Source organism: Ceratosolen solmsi, unplaced genomic scaffold (genome assembly GCF_000503995.2).
Source record: "Ceratosolen solmsi marchali unplaced genomic scaffold, CerSol_1.0 scaffold63, whole genome shotgun sequence".
NCBI classification, from domain to species: Eukaryota; Metazoa; Arthropoda; class Insecta; order Hymenoptera; family Agaonidae; genus Ceratosolen; species Ceratosolen solmsi.
The window spans coordinates 1,618,751-1,642,550 of NW_011948437.1; the positions used below are offsets into that span (position 1 = coordinate 1,618,751).

The 23,800-nt window shown below is 31.4% G+C and overlaps 1 protein-coding gene across 1 annotated transcript; it reads left to right on the top strand.

The window, feature by feature from the left end:
- The first annotated feature begins 5,568 nt into the window (after positions 1-5,568).
- axo (axotactin) lies at positions 5,569-20,612 on the top strand. The gene is made up of 24 exons (XM_011503402.1): positions 5,569-6,010; positions 6,296-6,456; positions 6,615-6,718; positions 7,162-7,514; positions 8,397-8,565; positions 9,009-9,124; positions 9,207-9,313; positions 10,231-10,576; positions 10,952-11,229; positions 11,667-11,904; positions 12,127-12,357; positions 12,597-13,004; positions 13,255-13,449; positions 13,523-13,922; positions 14,065-14,312; positions 14,522-15,000; positions 15,988-16,285; positions 16,406-16,553; positions 16,631-16,796; positions 16,888-17,065; positions 17,137-17,315; positions 17,434-17,893; positions 18,271-18,350; positions 19,562-20,612. The coding sequence occupies exons 1-24, from the start codon at positions 5,569-5,571 to the stop codon at positions 20,018-20,020; spliced, it is 6,243 nt and encodes a 2,080-aa protein (XP_011501704.1). The 3' UTR covers positions 20,021-20,612.
- Positions 20,613-23,800: the final 3,188 nt, after the last annotated feature.

The following is a 23,800-nucleotide window of genomic DNA, read 5'->3' on the forward strand; positions in this document are numbered from 1 at the left end:
ATAATTATCGACACTGTTTCTGAACTACTACTATCAATTGGATGATATAAGTTTTTTCCTTTTTTTTTTTTTTTTTTTTTTTTTAACGCAGCCAGTGAAAGCAACGATAATATGTAAATATTTGTTAAGTCTTGTTAAGGATAACATTAAAATATATACAAAGTCAAAGTTTGATTATTAATATGAATTCATGATTAAATAAGGAAACTAGTTATAAAACATTAAAATATCAATGCCTGAAATTGCAATGTAATAGGTCGCAAAATTAATCATAAAAGTAAAATTTAAAACAGAACCAAAAAGTGAAAAATAACGTGACAATTGATTACCTTTTGTCAATCGTTAGTAATCTCTTATTTTGCGGGTAGCGAATAAGTCAATAAACCAGAGCAAAGAAGAGATAGACGCGACTCCTCTTTAGCTCATCAGAGCGAGCATTAATAAATTAGCTAAGTACTCGTATATTACACACAGCCAATGATGGTACAAATTTATGCTCTACGTCCAACACAAAGTATAATTTTACTAAGATCTACTCTCAATTATAAATAATAATATTTATTTTTGAGAATAATAATTGCAAATTTTACTGCTACTGCTATTATTAATATATTGACATTGCCATCCTTACTAACAATTGAACAAGAAAAAGTTAACAATTAATTGAATCATTAAATAATTCGTATATATAATGAATAATGTACACAAGTAAATGTATTGTGATAAAACAGTTACTTTTGAGAAGTTATGAATGGATCGTTGAGATAAGAAGTTTACACTTATCCTGTAAAATACTTAAATCACAATTTTCTTAAAGAAAATTCTCGATATAGTTATTATTTTTTGTTGAAAAAAGTTCATTATTTCAAGTAATTGTAAAACAAATTTCTATAAAGTTTAAATTAATTTTAGTCGAAATGTGAGACAAAAACTACATTACTCTTTTTACTAAATTCCTCGGAAATTATTTGTGAAAAAACAGACAATTACAGTTTTATCGTAAAATCTCTATGGCTTGAAAAATAAGTTTAAAGAATAAAGATTTCGGAATGAAAGATTTCCATTTATTGTATTAAGCATTTATCGATACTTCTTCGTTAATAGTAGAAATGTGAAGAAATCGATGACATTTAATTTATGCAATTAGCACGATGGAAAGGCTTCGTCATGCTACAAATGTGCCAAAATCTTACATTGGCCAGAATAATACAAAAAATTTTGACAATAATTAAAAAAATTGCTTATGCGAATAAAGAAACAAAAATTTATCAAAAGTCGGTGGACATTAGATTGGCCACTAATCATACAAAATTTTTTCTCTAAGTTCTCGAGTCTAAAAAATTTCCTATTTATTTGGTAATTTCAATCAAGAGTACCAATAGGGCACTAGTGCTTGCGAAATGAAACGCCCCCACTAAAGTACTTGACTAACGTCATTATCGCCTCATTAAGGTAAAACCACATTCGCAGAAATATCACCGAGATAAGGAGCCATGCACTGGAGGAAGTAGCAAGCGTTGAAAATGAAGTAGACAGTGGTTAGAGGTTCGTGTGGGGCAGTCGCTGAGCGAGAGAAAAGACAATTGACTCGGGCCGCGCACATCCGCCGAGATCATTCCCAAAGTCTCCATCGCACGCGTCATCGTCGAGACCGTGGACGCAAGGACGTCGCTGTCCCGGACTTTTATCCAAGTCCGTACTGGTTCATTTTGCCCGACTTTAATAACCTTTGTCTTTTATTTAATATCTCGTAGCATAAGTGTCCGCTTATGCATCAACAATTGTCGTAAAATTGCGTCCTCTCGTTGGTGACTGATAAAATATTGGTGCTTTATAAAGTAATTATCTTGATGAAATAGTGGCTTAAAATGGCGATAAATCTCGGGAAGAGACTTTTTTCATTATATTTAAAATATTTAGTTTACCCATCGACTGTCTACTAATATTCTACTAAAACACCTACTACTATTAGTCGTTAATAAATATCATAAATGCATGCAAATTTCGAAAAAGTGAAGCAATTTTGTTCCATAAACAAGAAAAAGTATTTTCTTTTACATTTATATCTGATATTGTTGTTGTTAATAACTTGAATCTGTGTATACCGAGTCAATTGTCCCTTACTTGATACTTCAGACCTGTGAAATTTGAACAAATCACTCATCTAACACGCCACATTTTAATAAAATGGTTACTTATTACTTATTAAATTGCAAAAGGAAATTACTGCTTATACTGTAAAATGGAAGAGATCACACTATCTCGACCACTTAATAACGAATAAAGCAAACAAATAAACTTTTAACAAACATTAAATTAATTTCCAATAGGGTAAGATTTTATTATAAAATTATTTCAATATCTACATTAGTTAAATATGAAATATGCATGATAATTAATAATAAATAGCCTATTTATCGAAGGTTCATAAGAACTAAACATGTCAGTGAAGTATAAATTAAAATCTATAATAATAATAATAATAATAATAATAATAATAATAATAATATACCGTTAAGACTTTTATTAAAAAATAGGCTTTAGACTAATTTTTAATATAAGGTTTAAAAATTATGTGGAAAAGTGTTATATTAATATGAATTGATATTGTGAATGTTATATTTTTATGAATAACAAAATCTCGATGAAATATAATTTATTTCTATTTCATTAAAATATTTTCTTTTAAAGTAAATTATTTTAACTCTATCTTGGGTAATTAAAATTCATAATCGCAAATGGTAATATAAGTACATTATATATTCAATAAATACCATAATTAAATAATATTAAAATATATTGCTTAGTTTTACTATATTTATAGGCTATGAATAGAAATAAAGACGAATGACATAACAATAATAAATTAATGATATTTTCGAGGGTTTTTACCTATAATGTAACAAATACAATTCTTATTTGAATTTCAACTAATATACATGAACAATAATGTATAATAATATAATATAGTTATATTATAAATACTTATAAATTAAATATCATAAAGTTTCAGCTTTTTAGAATTACATATATATAAATTAGTAAAATTTCACACTAACATAATAGAAAATGAATAAATAGAAAGAAACGTAAATCACAAAAAAATAAAAAAAATAAAATAAAATAAATAATAATAATGTAAATACATATGTAAAATAATATCATCTAGAAAAGTAATTTTAAAAAACTATCCATTCTTACAAAATAGTTATACAAATAATCATTCCAAATACCTTAGATAATATCTTCAAGGATAATATTAAGATATATTTTATAATGGCTACATTTTAGAAGCATTAATTGGTCTAAACAATCGGTCGATACTCGATTCGTCTTCGGTGCAAACGATTGGTGAACATGAGATATAACTTAGTAACGGTTCAGAGTATATGCTACTTGGAATGTGATTTGGTGATTAATTAGATAAGCCAATTTTTAAATAGAATTGATTACACTCTCAATCCATAAGAAGAAAAATTTATCGTAATTAAATCGGTTTTAAAGACTTGACTGGCTTCCAATTTAGATCATTCCATGCAACAATTATTAATAATTACAATCATATAAAATTATATTATTGTATTAAATTTTATTATTATATAAGCTTACTAAATTTGCGGAAACGCGTTGTATTGAAAACACAAATTTTTATTATTAAGAGCTCTAATTTATATTGAAGCTTATTATATATTTCTCACTTGTGTTTGATTACCACACGCTACAATTATTGATTAGTACATAAAAAAGTATTGTAATATTTGATGCTCCGGTGCTCAGGATGTCGTTAATGTCGGCAAGACGAAGTTACAAGTGGCTTGCCGGGTTTCTAATCGCAGTAGTGCGCGTGCACGGTCTTTTGAAAACTCGCGGGCGGGGGGTGTCGCTTCGCATCCGCACACGTGGTCGGAATGTAATGCACGTTGCAGCCGACAAAACCAAGCTCATCATCTCTTCTTTTTTCCCTTCTGTTCTACCTCTCGCTTTCGATTGCTCCCTCTCCCTCTCTCTCTCTCTCTCTCTCTCTCTCGCTCTACCTACTTATGCACCTTTCTCTTTTTACAAATTCTCTTTATTATTCTAGAGTGCTTCGCGGCACGCGACTCAATGCTCAGCTGACGCATCTACTATTATAATACGCACGTGCATTCTAATGCAATAACATTTGAGAGACGCGGAAGAATTGATACGCTGTTAGTGATAAAATAAAAAAAAAACAGCCTTTTTAAACGCAATGCTCGATGTTTCACCGAAACATACGTCCCAATCCTACCTATAACGAAGTTTCTTTAACCATTGTATACATTAAATACAGTTAGGAATACTATTATATAAAGTGTTTCTTTTTACAATGAAGTAAACATTATTCATTAAAGACTCGCTATTTAAAAGGAAAAAGAGAATACAATCATTTACTTTATAATACCGAGTAACAACAATATCACTTTGAATGAATTAAATTAAATTCAAAATGAATGTAACTTCTTAAGGAAATTTAATTGAGTATACAGTTGTTGCAAAGTAATATTTCGTTATTAAAATTCGTCATTTGGTTCAAATTTTCGCTTCGATCTACAACAAAGTTGATTCAACGTAAAAATTTATATGTTTTTAGTTATTTATAAGCTAATAGCTTATTTATTTATCAAAATTCGATACATAATTGTGAATATAAGTACATGTAGAATGTCACAAAAAATTATTTATCTGTTAGTATTACATTTATAGTAGGCTTTAGAATCTCTTAATACTTGTCGAATATTTGTCGTATATTTGTCCAACATGTATAATCTACTGTTTATTTAAGTCCAATAATGGATATTTATTCAGCCACAAAGTCTATGTCGTATAATATGGCAACGTACTTGTTTATATATATATATATATATATATATATATTTAAATTTTATAAATTTGAATACTAATATGAATTTGTCAAAAGTTTTCAATTTTTCTGCACAATCGTTTTTGCTTCTTTACTATTCTAATAAACTTTTTTCTTCATAAATTTTAGAAATCTACTTTAAATCTTAGTTTATCTATTTATAACTATACAAATATAATGCATACTAATTCAGCAATAATATACAATATTATGTATTAATATAAAATATTCGTGAATATAAATCTACGAAAAAGAAACTTTTAAAGTCATCGAATAGAACATGAATATTCTTCGTAAAAGTCATAATTTTAAGACATTAAGTATATTGTATTTATCAAGAACGGAACAAATATATTAAGTATATAATTCAATTAAAAGTTCCACTAGATACAAAATAATTTCATAACTATTAAATATTTTCAGTTAATTTTAATAAACAATAATGAATAACAGTCGATTAGACTTGTTTATTATCACAATATTAATTATTACCTAGAAATTAAAATCAAACCTCATGATGTGGGAAAACTAATTCTTAAAGATAACTAATTTCTTATTAAATAATGACTGATAATAAATTCGAGCAGCAATCTCGTATATCTTCCTATCACCGGATATTGTACGTCTTGCAGGTTACGAATCACCTCTCAAGTCTTCCCTGACAACCCCTAAGCGAATGAGGAAGAATGGCGATCTGCCCAAAAGGGATCCTCGTGATCCTGCTGTTGAACGCGATAAGATGCTTCGCGAGTCTGTCCGAAGAGTTGCCGGAGGAGACGATGCAGGCCTCGAGTTTTGCTCCGCGACCGACAACCCCGACAACGACGCCGAAGACGCCAACTACGACGATGACTACGACGACTACGACGGCAACGACGACGCCGACGACGACGGGGACGGCGACCACCGCGACAACCACAACGACCACGGCGACGACACGGCGTGATCTTCCAGATCGCTGCTTCGTAAAAACCGAACACGGACCTTGCAAGAACTATGTGCACAAGTGGTCCTTCAACAAAACCGAGGACAAATGTCACACCTTCGTCTACGGCGGCTGCTTGGGCAACGATAATAGATTCAACACCGAAGAGGAATGCCTACATTACTGCATCGGCGGGCCCAATCGTACGTAAACGCGCTTTCGCTCGATTCCCCAAAGTAGTAGAAAAGCTCCGATCAACATATCCAGAGATTATAACAACCATTTCTCTCCTGCCTCCCTATATTCAACGACCATTATCTTGAAGTATTTTCTTTTCCTTCTCGCTTCACGCTTCTTTTTACTAATCTTTTTTAATATTAATTAGAAAACTAAATGCTTTCATTGATAATTGTGTAAATGCTTGTAAAACAAAATAAAAAATAAAATTTATGCAATGCAACTTCTTATTGTTGATTAAATGATTAAAGATACTCTACCGCCATACATGGTGACAAAGGGCAGTGTTTTTGTTACAACCAGTGCGACGGTTGCGAGTACGACACCAACGACGACCGTCACCACGGTCATGCCCACTTACAGTCCAACAAAACCAACGAGACCACCGGTACCTAGACATAAGAGAGGAAAGGTACTTAGCACGTTAAATTTTTAATATCCAGTAATTAAATAAAACAACAGCAAATAATTATAACAAACAACGATAATAGTTTATAAAATCTTTCATTAACTTATTCTAAAAGATTTGATTTCTATGCATATGACTTAGGTATCATATTTTTTTGCCAGGAATTAACTTTTATGGAATCTGGCTACGAGAAAACCTTTATGTTTGCGCAAAGTAACACTTTCATTCAATTAGATGGCCCTGGAATAAAAACTTTCCAATTAAGGTTTGTAGCCTGTTAATCATCATACATATGTTTAATCAAATCGCTATTGTTTATTATGGCGCATGATATACATAAAACTAATGTAATCATCACTCGGTTTCACAGTTACTTTTATGCTTCTTATTGTCCACTGCAATGGAATTAAAATCTCTGAAAATAAATAAATAATTTCGTAGACGTCAATTACATTTGCCTTGGTTTATGAGATATTGTTTAAAATTGTGCTGTACCGGTAAAGATACATTAATAACATTGGAACTAATTAGTTAATACACCACAAGATATTGCTTTAAGTGCATTATGTCTTTCGTAAAAAAAAAAAAAAAAAAAAAAAAAAAAAAAAAGATATATATACTACGAGTTCATAAAGAAACTCGTACATCACAAATATAAAATGTAATAAATGTAATAAATGTGAGTATGTAAAAATTCATTATGAGCAGGCTATGTCGTGAAATATCATTTAAATTCCGAACGAAGCTGCCACACGGACTCCTAGTTTACCATAGCGTGAAAGACCGCCCGGAGCGGCTCGAGCCCTACGCCCTCTACGTGATCGTGGAGAAAGGGCAACTTAAGGTCGTTCATGTGTTCGGTAAGAATTCAACGAGTCTGACCGTTGGCGAGGGCCTTAACCGGGACGAGTGGCACAGCGTTCTTGTGAGAATCGACGTGCACGGGGCCAAACTCATCGCCCGGGTCGACGATAAACAGGCCGAAACCAGCGTCGAAGTCCTCGAGCACATCGTTAATTATGGAGTCTCCGAGGAGCTCGCTTCTGTCGTTTTAATCGGAGGTTCGACCGAAATTTCTTCTTTTTTTTCTTCTTAACCAAATTATGTTTAACGAACATTTTTACTAAAATCTCCTTACCTTTACATTAACAAAAGAAACCTTTCTGTTATATTTTCGTAATATCCAAGTTATGTTTGGGGCACTTAATATTCGATAACATATAACGAACTATCAAATAATAAAACAATAATATTTAATATAATTATAAAATTTATTTCGTATAAATATTTTCACATCGCATCATTTTTGTCGAGATATTACAATACTGAAATTCCTAGAAATACTTTTGATTAATATTTATCTATATTTTTGTAGAACTTCTTTAGAAAATTTTACCAATAAAAAATAAATATATCGATCAATTTAAAATTTCAATACTGCCATTAAATTTGTCCCCGCAACAATTTTATTTAAAATTTTCAGTATTCTATAGTAATTTCAATAATATACAGTGTGCGCGTGTGCAATATAAAGTAAAAACTTAAAATGAAAAAATTAATTTCTTACATGATGAATGAACGAGAAGAGTAAATGTTGTTTAATCTTAATAAAAATTGTAATACATTTATTACAATATAAATTGTAACTACACAATTTACTTCTACTTTTTTTCTTTCTTTTTATCTTTCTCGATAATTATTCTGAATTTGATCATTTTGTTTATGATCATTTGATTTCCAATATAAACGTAATTTCATCTTATTTGCCTTAGATTTTAGCATGAGAAATCAATGTAATTATTTTTTAATTCGTATGTTTATGTGTAAGCACTACCGGGGTAGAAAAAAAAATTGAGTAAAATAATCTCAGCCCCGTACTGACTATTATTAATTTACCATTTCATCGTACTATGCATTTGAGAAATTATTTCATATTAATTTAGGATTAAGCTCCGAGGAACGGTTACACGGTGTTAAATACATTATTGAATCATTCGTTGGCTGCATAAGAGATATGGTACTGAGTTCAGGGAAGTCGGCCAGTGATCTTCTTCCCATTCGACCTCTTATCGCTACGAAACATGAGAACGTTAAAGAAGGCTGCATCGACAAGTAACTATTTTTATAACTAATTAACCCAAATTTTCATTAATTTTTTCATTCATAATTATTTAAAGCAATTTCATTATTTAAAACTAATTTATACGTGTAAAATTATAAATATTTCGTAGAGCTATTACGTTATAAAATTGAGCCCGTTAGTTTAACTTTATATATATATAGCTTTTATACATTAATAAAAAATATTGCAAAGAAATAATTAATATACGTAATTTGCAAATATCAATATAATACAAATCGTTTAAAAACAGTAAGTTTCACTTAATTTATTGCCAAGTATTTCACGGTACTGAGTTTACGATTTAGCGGTTAACGTGTCATTTAATGTTTATACAAAAAGCACCGTAAATAATAAATCATTTCTTATATAATGATGTCATATGTATACTTAATAAGCTTAATGCCATTCAATATTATTGAAATCACTTTACCAGATGCAGGACAAGGGAAAATCTGTGTTTTTTGGGCAGCCAATGCGTTAATCATTATAACAGTTTAACATGCGATTGCTTCGGAACGAAATACGAGGGGGAAAGGTGCGATGTTTACAGTAAGTATGCCTTATTAATAATTTCGCCTTAATTATTAGCCCAATGGAGAGAAAAATATCAATTATTGTTAATTAATTTCAGCTGCTACCATATTGACGTTTCGTGGCTCGTCCTACGTGTCTTTTCGCGTTTACGATTGGAAGGATCGCGTTCATTCCTCAGTCAATAGGATTAGTCTTGCATTCAAGGTAGAGAAAATTTTATGTGTTATTTTTATCTCAAATTGTAGAAAAATTATTTGCAATACTAATAATATTTTGTAATAAATGATTAGTCGATAATGTTATAAAATTTATGAATTTTAAATAAGTTATATGCAAATAGATTTAATAATGCATACAATTCAAATTAGTCGTTGAGAAAATGGTGTTATCATTAGCAGATAAAGCGCAGTCTCGTGTACATGCAAGTGGTCGACACTTATTGTTTTGCTGACTCTTTTTGCTTTTCATGGAATGTGAATCCGATCTCTAGTTATTCCAAAAAATGTGTCTCGTATTTAATATAAGAACAGATTGTATCATATTCGAGATACAATGACATTTATGTTCAAGACGATAAACACCTGCTACTGAAATTACGAGTAAAATAATAAAATATTTAAAATAGCTTAAATACTTTTGCGGTATATTAATATAAAATCTTAGTAAATTGAATAGATATACTAACAATATTTAAAACATTTATTTTGCCATAACTAAACCATTTTTATATTTAATATTGGCCATTTTCTTCTCCATGCTTATACATTATCTACCCATGAATATACAAATATACAATTATGAATTGTGACTATCAATATGAAAAGCGATATAATGAATAAAAAATTAATTTTTGAAACAATTCCTGATTATATAATAATATTGTTTCCATCAAATTTAACGCTTTAATACCAAAATAAAACATAGTAATATTAGGAAAAGCCAATTTCTCAATTTTTTATCAGGATATATTTAAAGATGAGGCAAGTTTCTAAGATTAAAAATTCTTCCATTTTTTCAATAGCGAGCACGTGAATGACATTAACAAACAAACAAAAATAGATAAATAAAGTATATGCTCGCTGTTTAATATTAGAAAATGAGCGTCTGAAACTTGTTCACAGACGAAATGGGACGATTCGGCACTTTTTTATGCCTCAGGCGAAATAGACGGGACGGCTCATTACGTTGCAGCATCGATTCTAAACGGCACCGTAGTCGTCGAATTAGATTTCGGCCACGACTCGAGGATCCGTACTACTCTTGGCTATCACATCGCCATGAACTATTGGAACAATCTTACCATTTATCATAATGTATCACTCGTCTACATCAGCTTGAACGATGATGTGAAAGTGCTCGAGATACCTGGTGACAATTACAATATGATTATCGACCCTGAGATTTATATCGGCGGTGGACCGGAGCTGCACAAAAAAAAGGGTCTTGTTTCTAATAATAATTTTGCAGGTGCGTTTCCTTTTCAAAATGTTATGTAACTTAACGCGCAGCTTAGCGCGCAACTCCATCTTAAGTTAAAATTGTAGATTATATAATAATTTGATTTTTGTTTGGAAAAAATTTGTAAAAGAATATCTAAAAAATATTTACGCATGCTGTTCGCCGTAGCAGGCCTTTCATATAAATTATTTACAATATTTATAGAAACTATTTAGATTCAATTAAATATTTAGAATCAATTTATTTAGATCACTAATTATGCACATTACTGTGAAAAATGTTTAAATTATAGACAATGTTTAAGCTTAATAACTAAAATTTAATTAAATGTATGAACACTATTTTTTATTAAACGTAGGTATTAATTTATAATAAAAATTTTAGGTTCATTAAAGTATGTATTCTTTAATGATAAGTCAATTATTTATGAATTGAAACGTTCGAACCCAATGGTTCATTATATTGGAGTCCTTGAGCCTGAGTATTATGAAGATGATGTTGAAGTGATCCCGATAACTTATCCTTTCGCTGGAAGTCATATTTGGTGGCCAATAAATAATACCGAATCGTTAAAATTGAATTTTGATTTTAAAAGCTCCAAACCTATAGCAGTCGTTGCTTCTGGTGATATTATAAGTGAAAACGGTCCTGGATATTGGGAGGTATTTTAAACTGCTTTATTATTACATATTTAAAAAAAAAATTTCCCAATTGATGCACTTGTTTATACAAAGAATAACTGACCGAATACTTTCTTCGGTATGCTTACTAACTCTATTATTCGTGTACATATTTCTCTTAAATTCTTACAATATACAATACGTTTTAATATAAAATTCATTCGTTTCGCTCTTGTACATTATCCTCCTCACATCATACAGACCATTAACATTATTTCAACATTAATCAGTCGACATTGGCTTTTAAAAATATAGATAATTAATTCCTATCTTTTTAGTCTATTAACTAATAAATTATTCAAATTTTTGTTAAGTAAAAAATATTAACTTTTAAATCACAAAATATAAACATCAAAGTACATATTAGATATTGTGTACTTGTTATAATTTAAAAATAACTTATATTTTATTTTTCTCAGTTGCGGGTAGTCAACGACGAAATACGCTTTCATCTACTTCCTGTATTGCGTGAAAACGTCACGGTCACGGTTGCTGTTAAATTTCCAGCAAACACATCGTGGCATGCCGTAGAACTTAATTATACAAAGGAACAATTAAGTATTTTAGTAGATTATCGAAATAAGCAAAGCAAACTTTTTCAAATGAATTTAGAACTCGGAGATCGAGTTATCATTGGAAGTGGAAAAGGGAATGCTGGTAAATTTGATAGTCCTAATAATAACTTTATGGACATCTGTTAATATTTTAATGCATCAAAGCGAGATTAAACGTAACGATCTTTGTACATAAAAGAGTACATACATTTTTTTTTCTTTATAAACTAATATATACATATATATGAATTATATAAACAATTTTTAAAAATCAGATATGTTAAAGAATAATTATTATTAAAAAAAAAATTTTAATTCTTATCAGGTTTAGTTGGATGCATGAGAGAAATTTCTGTAAATAATCAGAGGATTGAACCAAGATATATTATTAATACTGAGAGAGTAGTTGGAGAAGTTGCTCTTGATAATTGTAAATTCGTCGATCCATGTAAGCGACCCAATACCTGTGAACATGGAGGCAAATGTTCTGTAAAGGAAGACAGAATTACATGCGACTGTACAGATACTGGCTATATTGGCAAGAATTGTCATTTTGGTAAGAAATCTATTTTTTACAATAAAATGTTAATTTATTATTCTTTCTTTTCCGGTAAAACTTCTTTAATCTTATCATGACGTTGTAGTGCTTTTTAAATTACTGTAAGATAAAAAAATGAAGTAAATATTTTTGACTTTGTACTTTCAATAGACAAAAAATCACAATTGAATTGTATAATATTTTAGCCGTAACAATTATAAGCCGTAACAAAGATAGAATTATTAATTTATTCACAGCTCAGTATAGAAAGACATGCGAGGAATTAGCCCTGTTGGGTTACACTAAAGATGATGTATATAGAATTGATATAGATGGCAATGGTAGATTTCCGCCGGCTTTAGTTAAATGTGAATTTCAATCAATCGAAGATTCTACAAAAACAATTGTTGAACACAATTTACCGTCTCAAGTTGATGTTCGCTCAATAACTGAATCCGACTTTTCCTTCAGTATTAGCTATATACAATTTACAGCGGAAATGCTACAGGAATTGATTTCACATTCTCTATATTGTAGTCAATATGTGAAATATGATTGCTACAAAGCTCCTTTAGAACTCCATAGTGCCACGTGGTTTTCCAGCTCTAAAGGAACCACCGTGGATTACATTGGAAATGTGAATCGGGGCTCCTGTCCTTGCGGAGGTAATAACACATATTTCAAATCTTTATTCCGTGATCTGTTGTAAAAATGGACATAAAATAATATTAAAATTATCTAGCTTCACGGAGACATTTCTTATAAAAATTCCATTGGATATGATTCATTTTTCACTTTTATTCCCTTCATTAAAATTGGCAATGCCAATTGCTTTCTGCTATTTAATTTTATCATAAATATTTTAAATATTGCCGCTAGTAGCTGAGCAATAATAAAATATTTCATTATTTACAGTCAACAGAACCTGCGTGAATTCGAATCTCAGCTGCAACTGCGATGTATCAGCTGGCAAATGGCTGTCGGATGAAGGATATTACGAAACTCCAGAATCGCTGGGAATTACTGAAATGGTTTTCCTTCAACAACGAGATCTTGAAGAAGATGCGCAGGGTCGCATGACACTTGGTCCTCTCGAATGTGTCGAAACTAGTAAGTGAATCTTTATACTTCCATCAACAGCATTCCTCCTTGCTTTTTCAATTTAGATTGTCATTTTTCGCAGACACGCAAAAATATGTTGTAACGTTTACAACATCACAGTCTTATATCGAAGTTCCTGGCTGGCGGAAGGGGGATATTGCTTTTAGCTTTAGGACAACGGGAGAAAAAGCTATTCTTTTGTATCAACCACCTATACGAAGCAATTATCCGTCATTTATGGTCGCGCTTACTTCTGAATACCGACTAACGTTTAATTTTACCCTTAATACTGGAACGATTCGCGAGCTCGAAGTAAAAAGTCGTAGAAAACTGAATAATGGAGAGTGGCAAAAAATTTGGATAGATTATAATGATTATCATGTGAGATTCATGATAAATACTGATTTTCAAATGGTTGACTTACTTCCGGAGGAAGAATTCGGACCTTTCGAAGGATCAATGTTTATAGGTGGTGCCACAGCGTAAGACTTATTTTATTATTTTCAAATATTCTATTGCAAAACTTTATATTCTGGTAAATGTAAAAGAAGTAGAAAAAAAAATATATATATATATATATGAAATTAAAAACATCATTTTTAATTGTTTTATTATATTTGTTAGAGAGCATCTGAAAACATCGTCGGTTAGTCAAGGATTGATAGGTTGTTTCCGGGGTTTAGTGGTAAATGGTGAAATACTTGATATTCATAGTTACATGTCGGTTCACTTGTCGGAAATTATCAAAGACTGTAAGCCCTCGTGTCAGCCGAATAAGTGCCAAAATAATGCCCGATGCGTCGAGCTGTGGAGCAACTTTACATGCGTCTGTGAAAATAGATGGGCCCACTTGGGAACTTACTGCGAAACGAGTAAGTACTTGTTTATAACTATAAATCATCTCAATCCAAGATATTTTATACAATTACTTTTATGGCGTAAATTAAATTGATAACGAGCATTAATTTGTTAAAATAAATCAAAGGTTTTTTACTAACAGCATTTTACTAATAAAAAAGTTTATTATTTAAAAAAAAAATTAATAATTATGATAGTTTTAAATTTAATTTAATTGTTATAGATATCAATAATAAAGCTTTGACATTCACATCACCTGGAGCTTTTTTAAAAAAGAATTATTTTGGCTCGAGTAAAGAGGAGGAAGAGAAAACACTTTTAAAGAGTATGTTGTTGAAAAATATACTCATAAACTTAAGAACTTACGACATGCACTCGCTGATATTATATGCAAATGATCATTTAAATAATTTTGTGCATTTGTACATATCTAATGGAACGAGTATCGTTTACTTATTCAACGCCGGGAATGAGATTAAGAACATTAGCGTCGAATACTCGGGTGCTAATACTGGAATTTCCGTTCAAATCGCCATTGTGCGGACTGAAAACAGAACGACATTGCACGTAAACGAGCAGAATGTCACTCTTGATGCGGTACCTCATCTTCTGGATACTTACTCGAACAAACCATGGATCAATCCAGAGAAAGAGATTCTGGCTCCCCAACGTCCGCCAGCTCCTCCAACTGACTATTTCCAAGTATTAATTATTCATAATTATATCTTTAGAAATATTTAATTAAATATAGTCTATTAGAGTTAATAATTAAAAATTGGCATTGGGTAGTTATTTTTTTAAGTATTTCATGATAAAAGCAACGAAGCATTTATATAAATTAGTAAAAAAAAAAAAAAAAAAAAAAACGTGTAAATTTCGACCCCCAATATTGAAAATATTAATGATTTATGCGTTCATGCAATCAATACATAATTAATACAATTGGCTATATTCCACTGTCAAATATCAGTGGAAACGTTTTATTATTAAAATAACGAATTTTATTGATTTTCCTGATGTTTTATGTCGAAAATAATGTAGGTTAAGTAAGCGACGATATAAACTTGCTGTGCCAAAGATTCAAAAACGTAAATCGAGGAAAAAAGCAGAAAATGAAATACTTCGCTTGTATCGGTGGCATGGTCATAAAAATTATACATGCGGCTTCTAGAAAAATTGTTACGGCTCCTCCACAGCGGTGTCCGACCTTCATTATTTTTCTTTACTAAGGACGACTTCTGACTTCCGACCTTTGACCGTCCCGCTAATTTTTTTGCTCCAAAGACTATCATTTGTTCATCTTTCGAACATCCCGGAGGAGTAGAAACGCTTTAATCATAATTATTATTTTTTTTTACGACGGCTTTCTCCGCTTACTCCGCTCTCTTTCCGTTACCGTTGCCACACGTGCTGCCCCACCAATAATAGAAGAAACGAAAGCCGAGGCTATAATTATATATCCGCAAGATTATTCAGAATGAAGTGCAGAGCCGAAATGTCAAATTAAAATAACACAGGCACCATAAAAACTTGAGCAAAACTAATACTTATTAAATGTCATATTATTATTTAATTCTATTAGTCAATTTACTTGTTATAAATTAACTTTATAATCAATACTTGATTTTTTTTTGTTTTTTGTTTTTGTTTTGTTTATTGATTTACAACAAATGACATTTGCTTTTATAGGTAAATTTAGGAGGATTTGATCCAGATAATCTTCTACGTGTGGGAATTGAGGGGAATTTAATTCAGGGTTACATCGGCTGCCTTCGAGGTCTCATGATAGGAGAATATCTTGTGGATTTGCCAAATTTGGCCAGCGAAGCTAATCATGAAGGTAGTAAAGGCGTATTGCCAAACTGTCACATGAAGTGTGACACCGTACCTTGTAAGAATCAAGGAACTTGTACAGAGGATTTTGGCAAGCAGGAAGCTTCGTGTAATTGCGAGCTGACTTCCTACTTCGGGGAGCACTGTGCTGACGGTATTGGTCCTTATAATTGTTAAGCCATGTCGTTGCTATTTTAAAAACATTAAATTACAACATAAAGTTAGACGAATTTTAAGTCATTATTTCATTTTGATCTTAACTCTTTGACTTTAGAGAAGGGTGCTGATTTTAGCGGTGAGAGCGTTTTACAGCGAGAATTCAATTTAGATGGAGAAGTTAATCGTATAAAGGTGCAATTGGCATTTTCAACAAACGATCGGCAACGAACATCGGCACTTCTACTTCTTCAAACGGAAAATAAGTAAACGATTCTTGATAAATTCTTAATGCTTTACGCTTTGGCTTATAAAATCCAATAAAAAATTATCTGCTACTCAGAAGGAGCTATTATCTGTTAGTCGCCCTAACATCGGAGGGCCAACTTATTTTCGAGGAAGACAGGGAAGGCTCGGCTTTTGGTGTACGCCTTAACGATAGAACGTTTTCAAATGGAGCCCGTCACAGTATTTATTATGTCAGAGACAATAATACCGCTACATTATTGGTTAGTCGTTAATGATGATTTTTCTACCCTTTTACCATCGTCATAACAGTGGAATAATTATACTATATTTATAAAATTTATCTTTACTTAGATTGACAGAGAACAAGTGCAATTAATGCCTATACCAGCGTTAAGTTTGGGCGAGGACGAAGACGATGAAGACGACGACGATGACGATGGTCCTGGAACAACGGAAATTCAACTCGGCGGATTAAATACGACGGACAAGAGATTCAGAGCCTATAAGGGTTATACGGGATGCCTAAGCAGTGAGTAGAAAATCGTTGAGCTACCAACCACTTATAAAGCAAATTTTAAACTTCATAACTCGCTTTTACAGATGTGGTAATTTCGATGAATGGTGGTGTTGGCATGAAACCTCTCGAAGAGTACATGTTATTTACGAAAAAAGGAAGCGAGACGGTACGAGTAACCGTCCCGGCTGGAGTACGAAGTGCACAATGCGCCGTCTTTCACACGCAACCACGTGGACTGGAGCCACCGAAAAATGACAGCGTGGTAATAAAGATACCGAGAATTCTAAAATTTATCCACTGTCATTGAACCAATGTTTAATTGAGATAATAATACCGTCGTAGTCCAATTCGATTGTCACGTTAAAGTCTCAAATGTTTAGAATCGCGAGCGCTCCTGGGGCGAGGATCCACCGATGCGCATTCGCTACAAGTCCCATTATTCGGACGCGACACAGGAGGAGCAGGGTGCGGGCACGTACATCTTCATCGTACTCGTCTGTCTGGCGTTTGCTGTTGTCGGCTGCTTGGGTCACCTGTGGTGCCGCTCGCGCAAGGATCGGAAACGTCAAAAGCAGCAGCAACGTTCGCGTTCGGGCTCCTCGACCTCGAACTCGCAGCGCTGGCCCGGCTACGGGCCTGATCTCACAGGCCCTGCGCCCCTCGGCTCCACCCCCAAGACCGTCGGCTTCAAAAACGTTGACGGCACGGAGGAGAAGAGACCCAATGGAACACACGCGAGTAAAGTCACATTGGCTGGTTCCAACTCAAAAGAGTACAAGCCCGTGGCCAATTCGGAGCCCAAAATGGATCAACTGTACGACAGAAGGAGCCTCGGTAAAGGTGGGTACTTTTAAATCATGCAATTGATGAGTCTTGCGCTTTAAAGAGATAATTGCATTTGCAATGGCGTTACAATAGCGCGGATAAATATGGATTCGAATACTTTACAACAGGATAAAATGGATTTATGTATTTCGTGTCCGCGGCCTATTCGAATTGAAACAATCCAATCAAGTTGTTTAACTCTCCGAGTTTAATAAATAATGAATTCCTTTTCATAATAATGATATTAATGAAATTTATAACTTTTGAGACACGCTTGTGTGATAAAACGAAAAAAACAAAGAAACAAAAGAAAAACATCGCGCTATACATTTTTGCGATATCGCTTGTCAATTTAAAAATACATTAATGTAATACGCTTGATTTTGTTACAGCAGAGGAGGAAGCTGAAAAGAAGGAGCTGCTCGGGGTAAATACAGGCCTCGTCTCTAAACCTGCGAAACCGAATCCATTTGTAAAGACTTTTCTTTTTTTTTGTTGCCAGTATTTATGCATATATTGAGCTTATAAGGCTTCTGCTTTTGCTTACGTACTGAATGCTTATCTTTTTTATACTTCAAACCATCTATTTAGATAATATCATGAAATTTGGTGCAGTCAGTTTTACCATATTATCGATCATGCCGTCCCATAAAAATATTTGGAATGTGAAAATGTTTTTTGTACATAAATCATTAAAATCAGAGAAAGTTTGAATAAAATAACAGAAGAATATAAGGACATAAGCGATACGTTAAAATTATATTCTTATATATTTCATTAGAATATACATACACACTCGTTCATTCATTCGATCGTCAATTTGTACGCATAATAATTGATTTGCACGTCATCGAATTAAATAAATAATTTATTAAGCGAGTGCAGCTACTCTTACAACTAGATATCTAAATCTACTACATAAATGCACGCGCGTGCGTATAAATTTTCATGGTACTTATATCGGTGCAAGAAAATAATAATATTATTTAGCAAAAGTATTTTCAGAAGCGATAGTGATTTTCTCATTTTTATTTATAAATTCATATATTCTCTTCGTTGGTATTAAAGATTTAAAACGCAGTTCATATTTCACAGCTAATTTCTTTGTCTAAAAAGCTTTTGATTTCACGCGCTTTCTTCATGCTACGTGTGTCGTGAAATTGACGTAAGCTCTTATATTGAAATTCAATATTCTGAAATTATGAGCTTGTAAAATGAAATTTTTAAATAAAACTTAATTTTTATTTCAATATAAAAGCTTAACAGTGTCAATCAGAAAAATTACCATAGGAGATGAAAAAGACTTAATTAGTAACAAAAGTTTACTTTACTTACGTTGTAGAATAAATATGGACTCTCTCTCTCTCTCTCTCTCTCTCTCTCTCTCTATCTATCTATATATATATATATATATATATATATATTGTAATAAATTAATAATAATAAAGATAGATATTGTTCATTCAAATAGAAAATGTTTTCACGATAAAAAATAGTAATTTTAATCGTGCAGTATAATAAACGTTGCTGAAAAGTCTAATAGATATTTAGAGATAAAAAATTTATAGTAAAAATATTTAATGCACGTATTACATAGATCAATGGAAAACTGTTTCATCTCCTCGATGCATCTTTAATATTAATGCGATCGATTACCTTCGGCAATTGCTTTTATTGTTACAGTCAATGGAGGACTTGAGAGAAGAGCCGGAGCTCGAGGAAGAGGAACAGAACGAGGAAGAAGAGGAGGAAGACGAAAGCGAGAACGAAATGACGAACACGGAAATTGTCATCAAGGCGAACGGGAAACTGGGCATACCGAAAAGTCCAACGCTGGTAAGGGGCGCACGTGTCCCAAAACCGCGGAACGGTAGTCTCAAAAGTGCCCACAAGGCCTTACTGCAGACGAATTTCTCGGTGACCGGTCTGAATGAGATTAAGACCGAGCGCATACCTACCGACCGCGACCCTCATATTGTGTTGCAATGCGATGTTTCGCCCGGGAGTAACAATTGCCCGCCCACCCGGCCCGTAAGCCTCCACTTGAGTAGGACTTTTACGACATTCAAACCGCCCCGACCGGGTAGCATGCATGTAGAGAAGGTCACGGCTAAGATACTTGACTCGCCAAATACCGACTAAAGCCCTACCTCCTATTAACTTTCCCTGTTGTGGCGACTAGCTGAGAGGCGTTCAAGTGGCGCGGTGCTTCGCTAACTTCAACACTTTCCAGCTTTGAAACGCTTATGTGAATTTTCATAAATAAAACAAAAACAAAAATAAATAACAAAAATATTACTTTTACGTTATATAGAGATATAAATTGCGTACCATTGATTGACTTGTCAATCATATTTATCAAAGTTAATCTTAAGTTTACCGAAAAGGCTGAAGTGTTTTCAATGTGTGCATCGCGTTTACTTTAAATAAGACTTTAAGTGAAAACTTTATAAATAATCGGCCAAGTAGATTTTCACTAACGTCATTTTTCATCATTACAATCATATTAAACAAAAAAACAAACAAAAATAAAAAACAAAAAAAAAAATTCCTAATCGAATACTAAATGACACTTTTTCGATGAATTTCGATTTTCACAAAAAATAAGTTAATATTTTATGAGATATACAAGAATTGTAGAATATTAACGCTTACTGCAAATTACCTCTTGTTCGTCCTATTAGTAATAACCCTGGTCAATTATTATTATTATTATTTTTATGTTTATTATTTAATTGCGACTCTTTTAATAATCGCTATTAACGTAAATTAATGATCAGTCATTTGAAACATTTTACTTAAATGTATTAGTGGTATTTTAGTTAAGTCTTAAATAGCCTTTGACATAAAGCATATTGAGTGATCTAATCAGTATAACATTATGTATTGCAACAAGTCTTATATTACAATAATAATTTAAATGCATTGTAATTATTTAAAATGTAATACAGACTTATTTACTTTCTTAAAGTATGTGTAATTTACTTAAAAGAAAAAAAAAGAAAAAAAAAACACAAAAACTGAAATCTTCAAAATTTTACATTTAACATAATTATTTTTAAAAAAATATCAGAACATATTAAAAAATAATCGTAATGAAAATGTAAATTTTATTAATTGCTCGAAAAATCAATTTATTTGAAAACAAATTATTCATGATTAATGTTATTTTTGTAGTCCCATCTACAAAAAATACTAATTAAGTCTGAATTAGTATTAGGTGATCTATAAAAAAATTCTCTATAAACTTAGAATTTTTAGATTAAACTTTGAAGAAACAATAAAATTACAGACAATTGATTACTAAAACTAAAGTTTTTAAAATTCATATTTAAAATATTATTAACGTTAATAATAATATTTTATAATTTAAGGTACTTAAAGTTTCAAGAATAAAATCAATTTTCTAAGTATTTAAAGTACAGATAAATATCGTTAAATTAATATACCAATATTTTTTTAATCACTGCGAAATATAGTTAACAAATATAGAAATACTATTCAGATAAATCATATTTATCTTTCATTATAATTCTTTTTATTATCGTGAGAAAGCTAATTATTATATTAACTCTTAAATGTTAATTATTTAATTATGTGTTATTTTACATTTGTATACACTTGTTAAGTTTGCGAGTGTGTAATAATACTTCATGTGGCAAATACCAGATTCACCGCACATTTTTACGACCATCATATCAATTATTATTAGATAAACATAAATAATATTTGTATTATTATGAGAAATAAAAATAATTGATTTCCCCTTTTATATATACGCATTTAATGTTTAATGGGTAAATGAAGTTAAAAAGTCGTGAAATTTATACGTATTAAATTTCAGATACGAAAAGCATCGTTGAAAAGTCTCGATGACAACGTGATATCTTTAAATTCAATCTTCAGCAATAGCGATGAATCTGAAAACACAAATAAATATTAAAGGTATACGATAATTTTGTATATATTTCATATCGAATAAATCTGTTTTTTCAATTTGAATTAAAAAATTATTTTCAACAAAATAACAAAAATTGTAAAAATAATTTCTTACTGTATGCTGAATGTGTATGACGCCATAATTCCTAAATAAGCATGTAAATCACGCAGAGAAATAATAAATACAACAGAATCAACGATTATTATAAAAATAAAAATATATGAATAAATTTTCTGTGAATATATTTATATATTCCCACTCTTCTGATGTTATTACTTTATTTATTTGTTTTTGTTGTTGTTGTTGTTGTTGTTGTTGTTGTTGTTGTTGTTGTTGTTGTTGTTGTTGTTGTTGTTGTTGTTGTTGTTGTTGTTGTTGTTGTTGTTGTTGTTGTTGTTGTTGTTGTTGTTGTTGTTGTTGTTGTTGTTGTTGTTGTTGTTGTTGTTGTTGTTGTTGTTGTTGTTGTTGTTGTTGTTGTTGTTGTTGTTGTTGTTGTTGTTGTTGTTGTTGTTGTTGTTGTTGTTGTTGTTGTTGTTGTTGTTGTTGTTGTTGTTGTTGTTGTTGTTGTTGTTGTTGTTGTTGTTGTTGTTGTTGTTGTTGTTGTTGTTGTTGTTGTTGTTGTTGTTGTTGTTGTTGTTGTTGTTGTTGTTGTTGTTGTTGTTGTTGTTGTTGTTGTTGTTGTTGTTGTTGTTGTTGTTGTTGTTGTTGTTGTTGTTGTTGTTGTTGTTGTTGTTGTTGTTGTTGTTGTTGTTGTTGTTGTTGTTGTTGTTGTTGTTGTTGTTGTTGTTGTTGTTGTTGTTGTTGTTGTTGTTGTTGTTGTTGTTGTTGTTGTTGTTGTTGTTGTTGTTGTTGTTGTTGTTGTTGTTGTTGTTGTTGTTGTTGTTGTTGTTGTTGTTGTTGTTGTTGTTGTTGTTGTTGTTGTTGTTGTTGTTGTTGTTGTTGTTGTTGTTATTATTATTATTATTATTATTATTATTATTATTATTTTAATATAATAATTATTAAATGAGAAGTGTAATGTATAATATCCATTTTCTTGCATGTCACGCTTTGGGCTGTAACCTAGTTGTTTTTTTTCTCTCATACGCTTCGTATTAAATCAATGCAGAAACAACAATACCTAGTTTAAGCTTTATATTGAATTAACAAAAATGCGCTATTTAAAAAATATCAAATGAAATCGGTCAAATACTTTGGGCTTTTATAAGAACCGATCGCCTATCAAGTACTCATTACCGTGTGACTTACTTCTTTTTATTGGGTTTTCTGTAAAATGAAAATTAAATAATACATACACATGCCCACGAGAGAAATAAAATATTTTCGTTTGTCATCTGTATGTTCGAGCGAATTAGCAGGTTTGTTATAATTTTATTTTTAAATGCTTATTTTATTTTAATAATAAAATTTATGAAAGCCGTATAGGGCCCATAATTTTACATTTAGAATGAATAATTTGCCTTTGAAGTTAGTTCACTAATATACAATAAAGTAAGTGTTTATTCGACGGGCATTAATTTTCTTTTCTTTTTTCGAACCGTACAAATTAGCGCATATAAATCATAGATAAAAACAATTATTACAATTGTAATTAGTATAGTATAAAGGACGCGAGTCGCATGAAATATTTTGTAAGTGTCACACTTACATTCCTAACGTAAGCATAAATATTTTTATATTAAAAACAATAGTTGAGAATAATTAATAATAATAAAAACTTTGTTTTAAGAAGTATCTTTTATTTTTTTTAGCTGCAGAGCTGAGACGGAGTAACATTAGACTGGTGACCATTTTCAAGCCACCAAACCAACGGTTCTGCACCAAACCCATTAGTTACTATTGTGAGCCAATGCCACCAGAGTCAGCAAGTAGGACCTCGATTCTGTCAATATCCATCTATTTATCATCAACTAGCCTCCCTCACTAGCTCCGTATTTGTAAAACTCTCACGAGTGCCTAGTCAAAAAGCTAAAAATAACAAA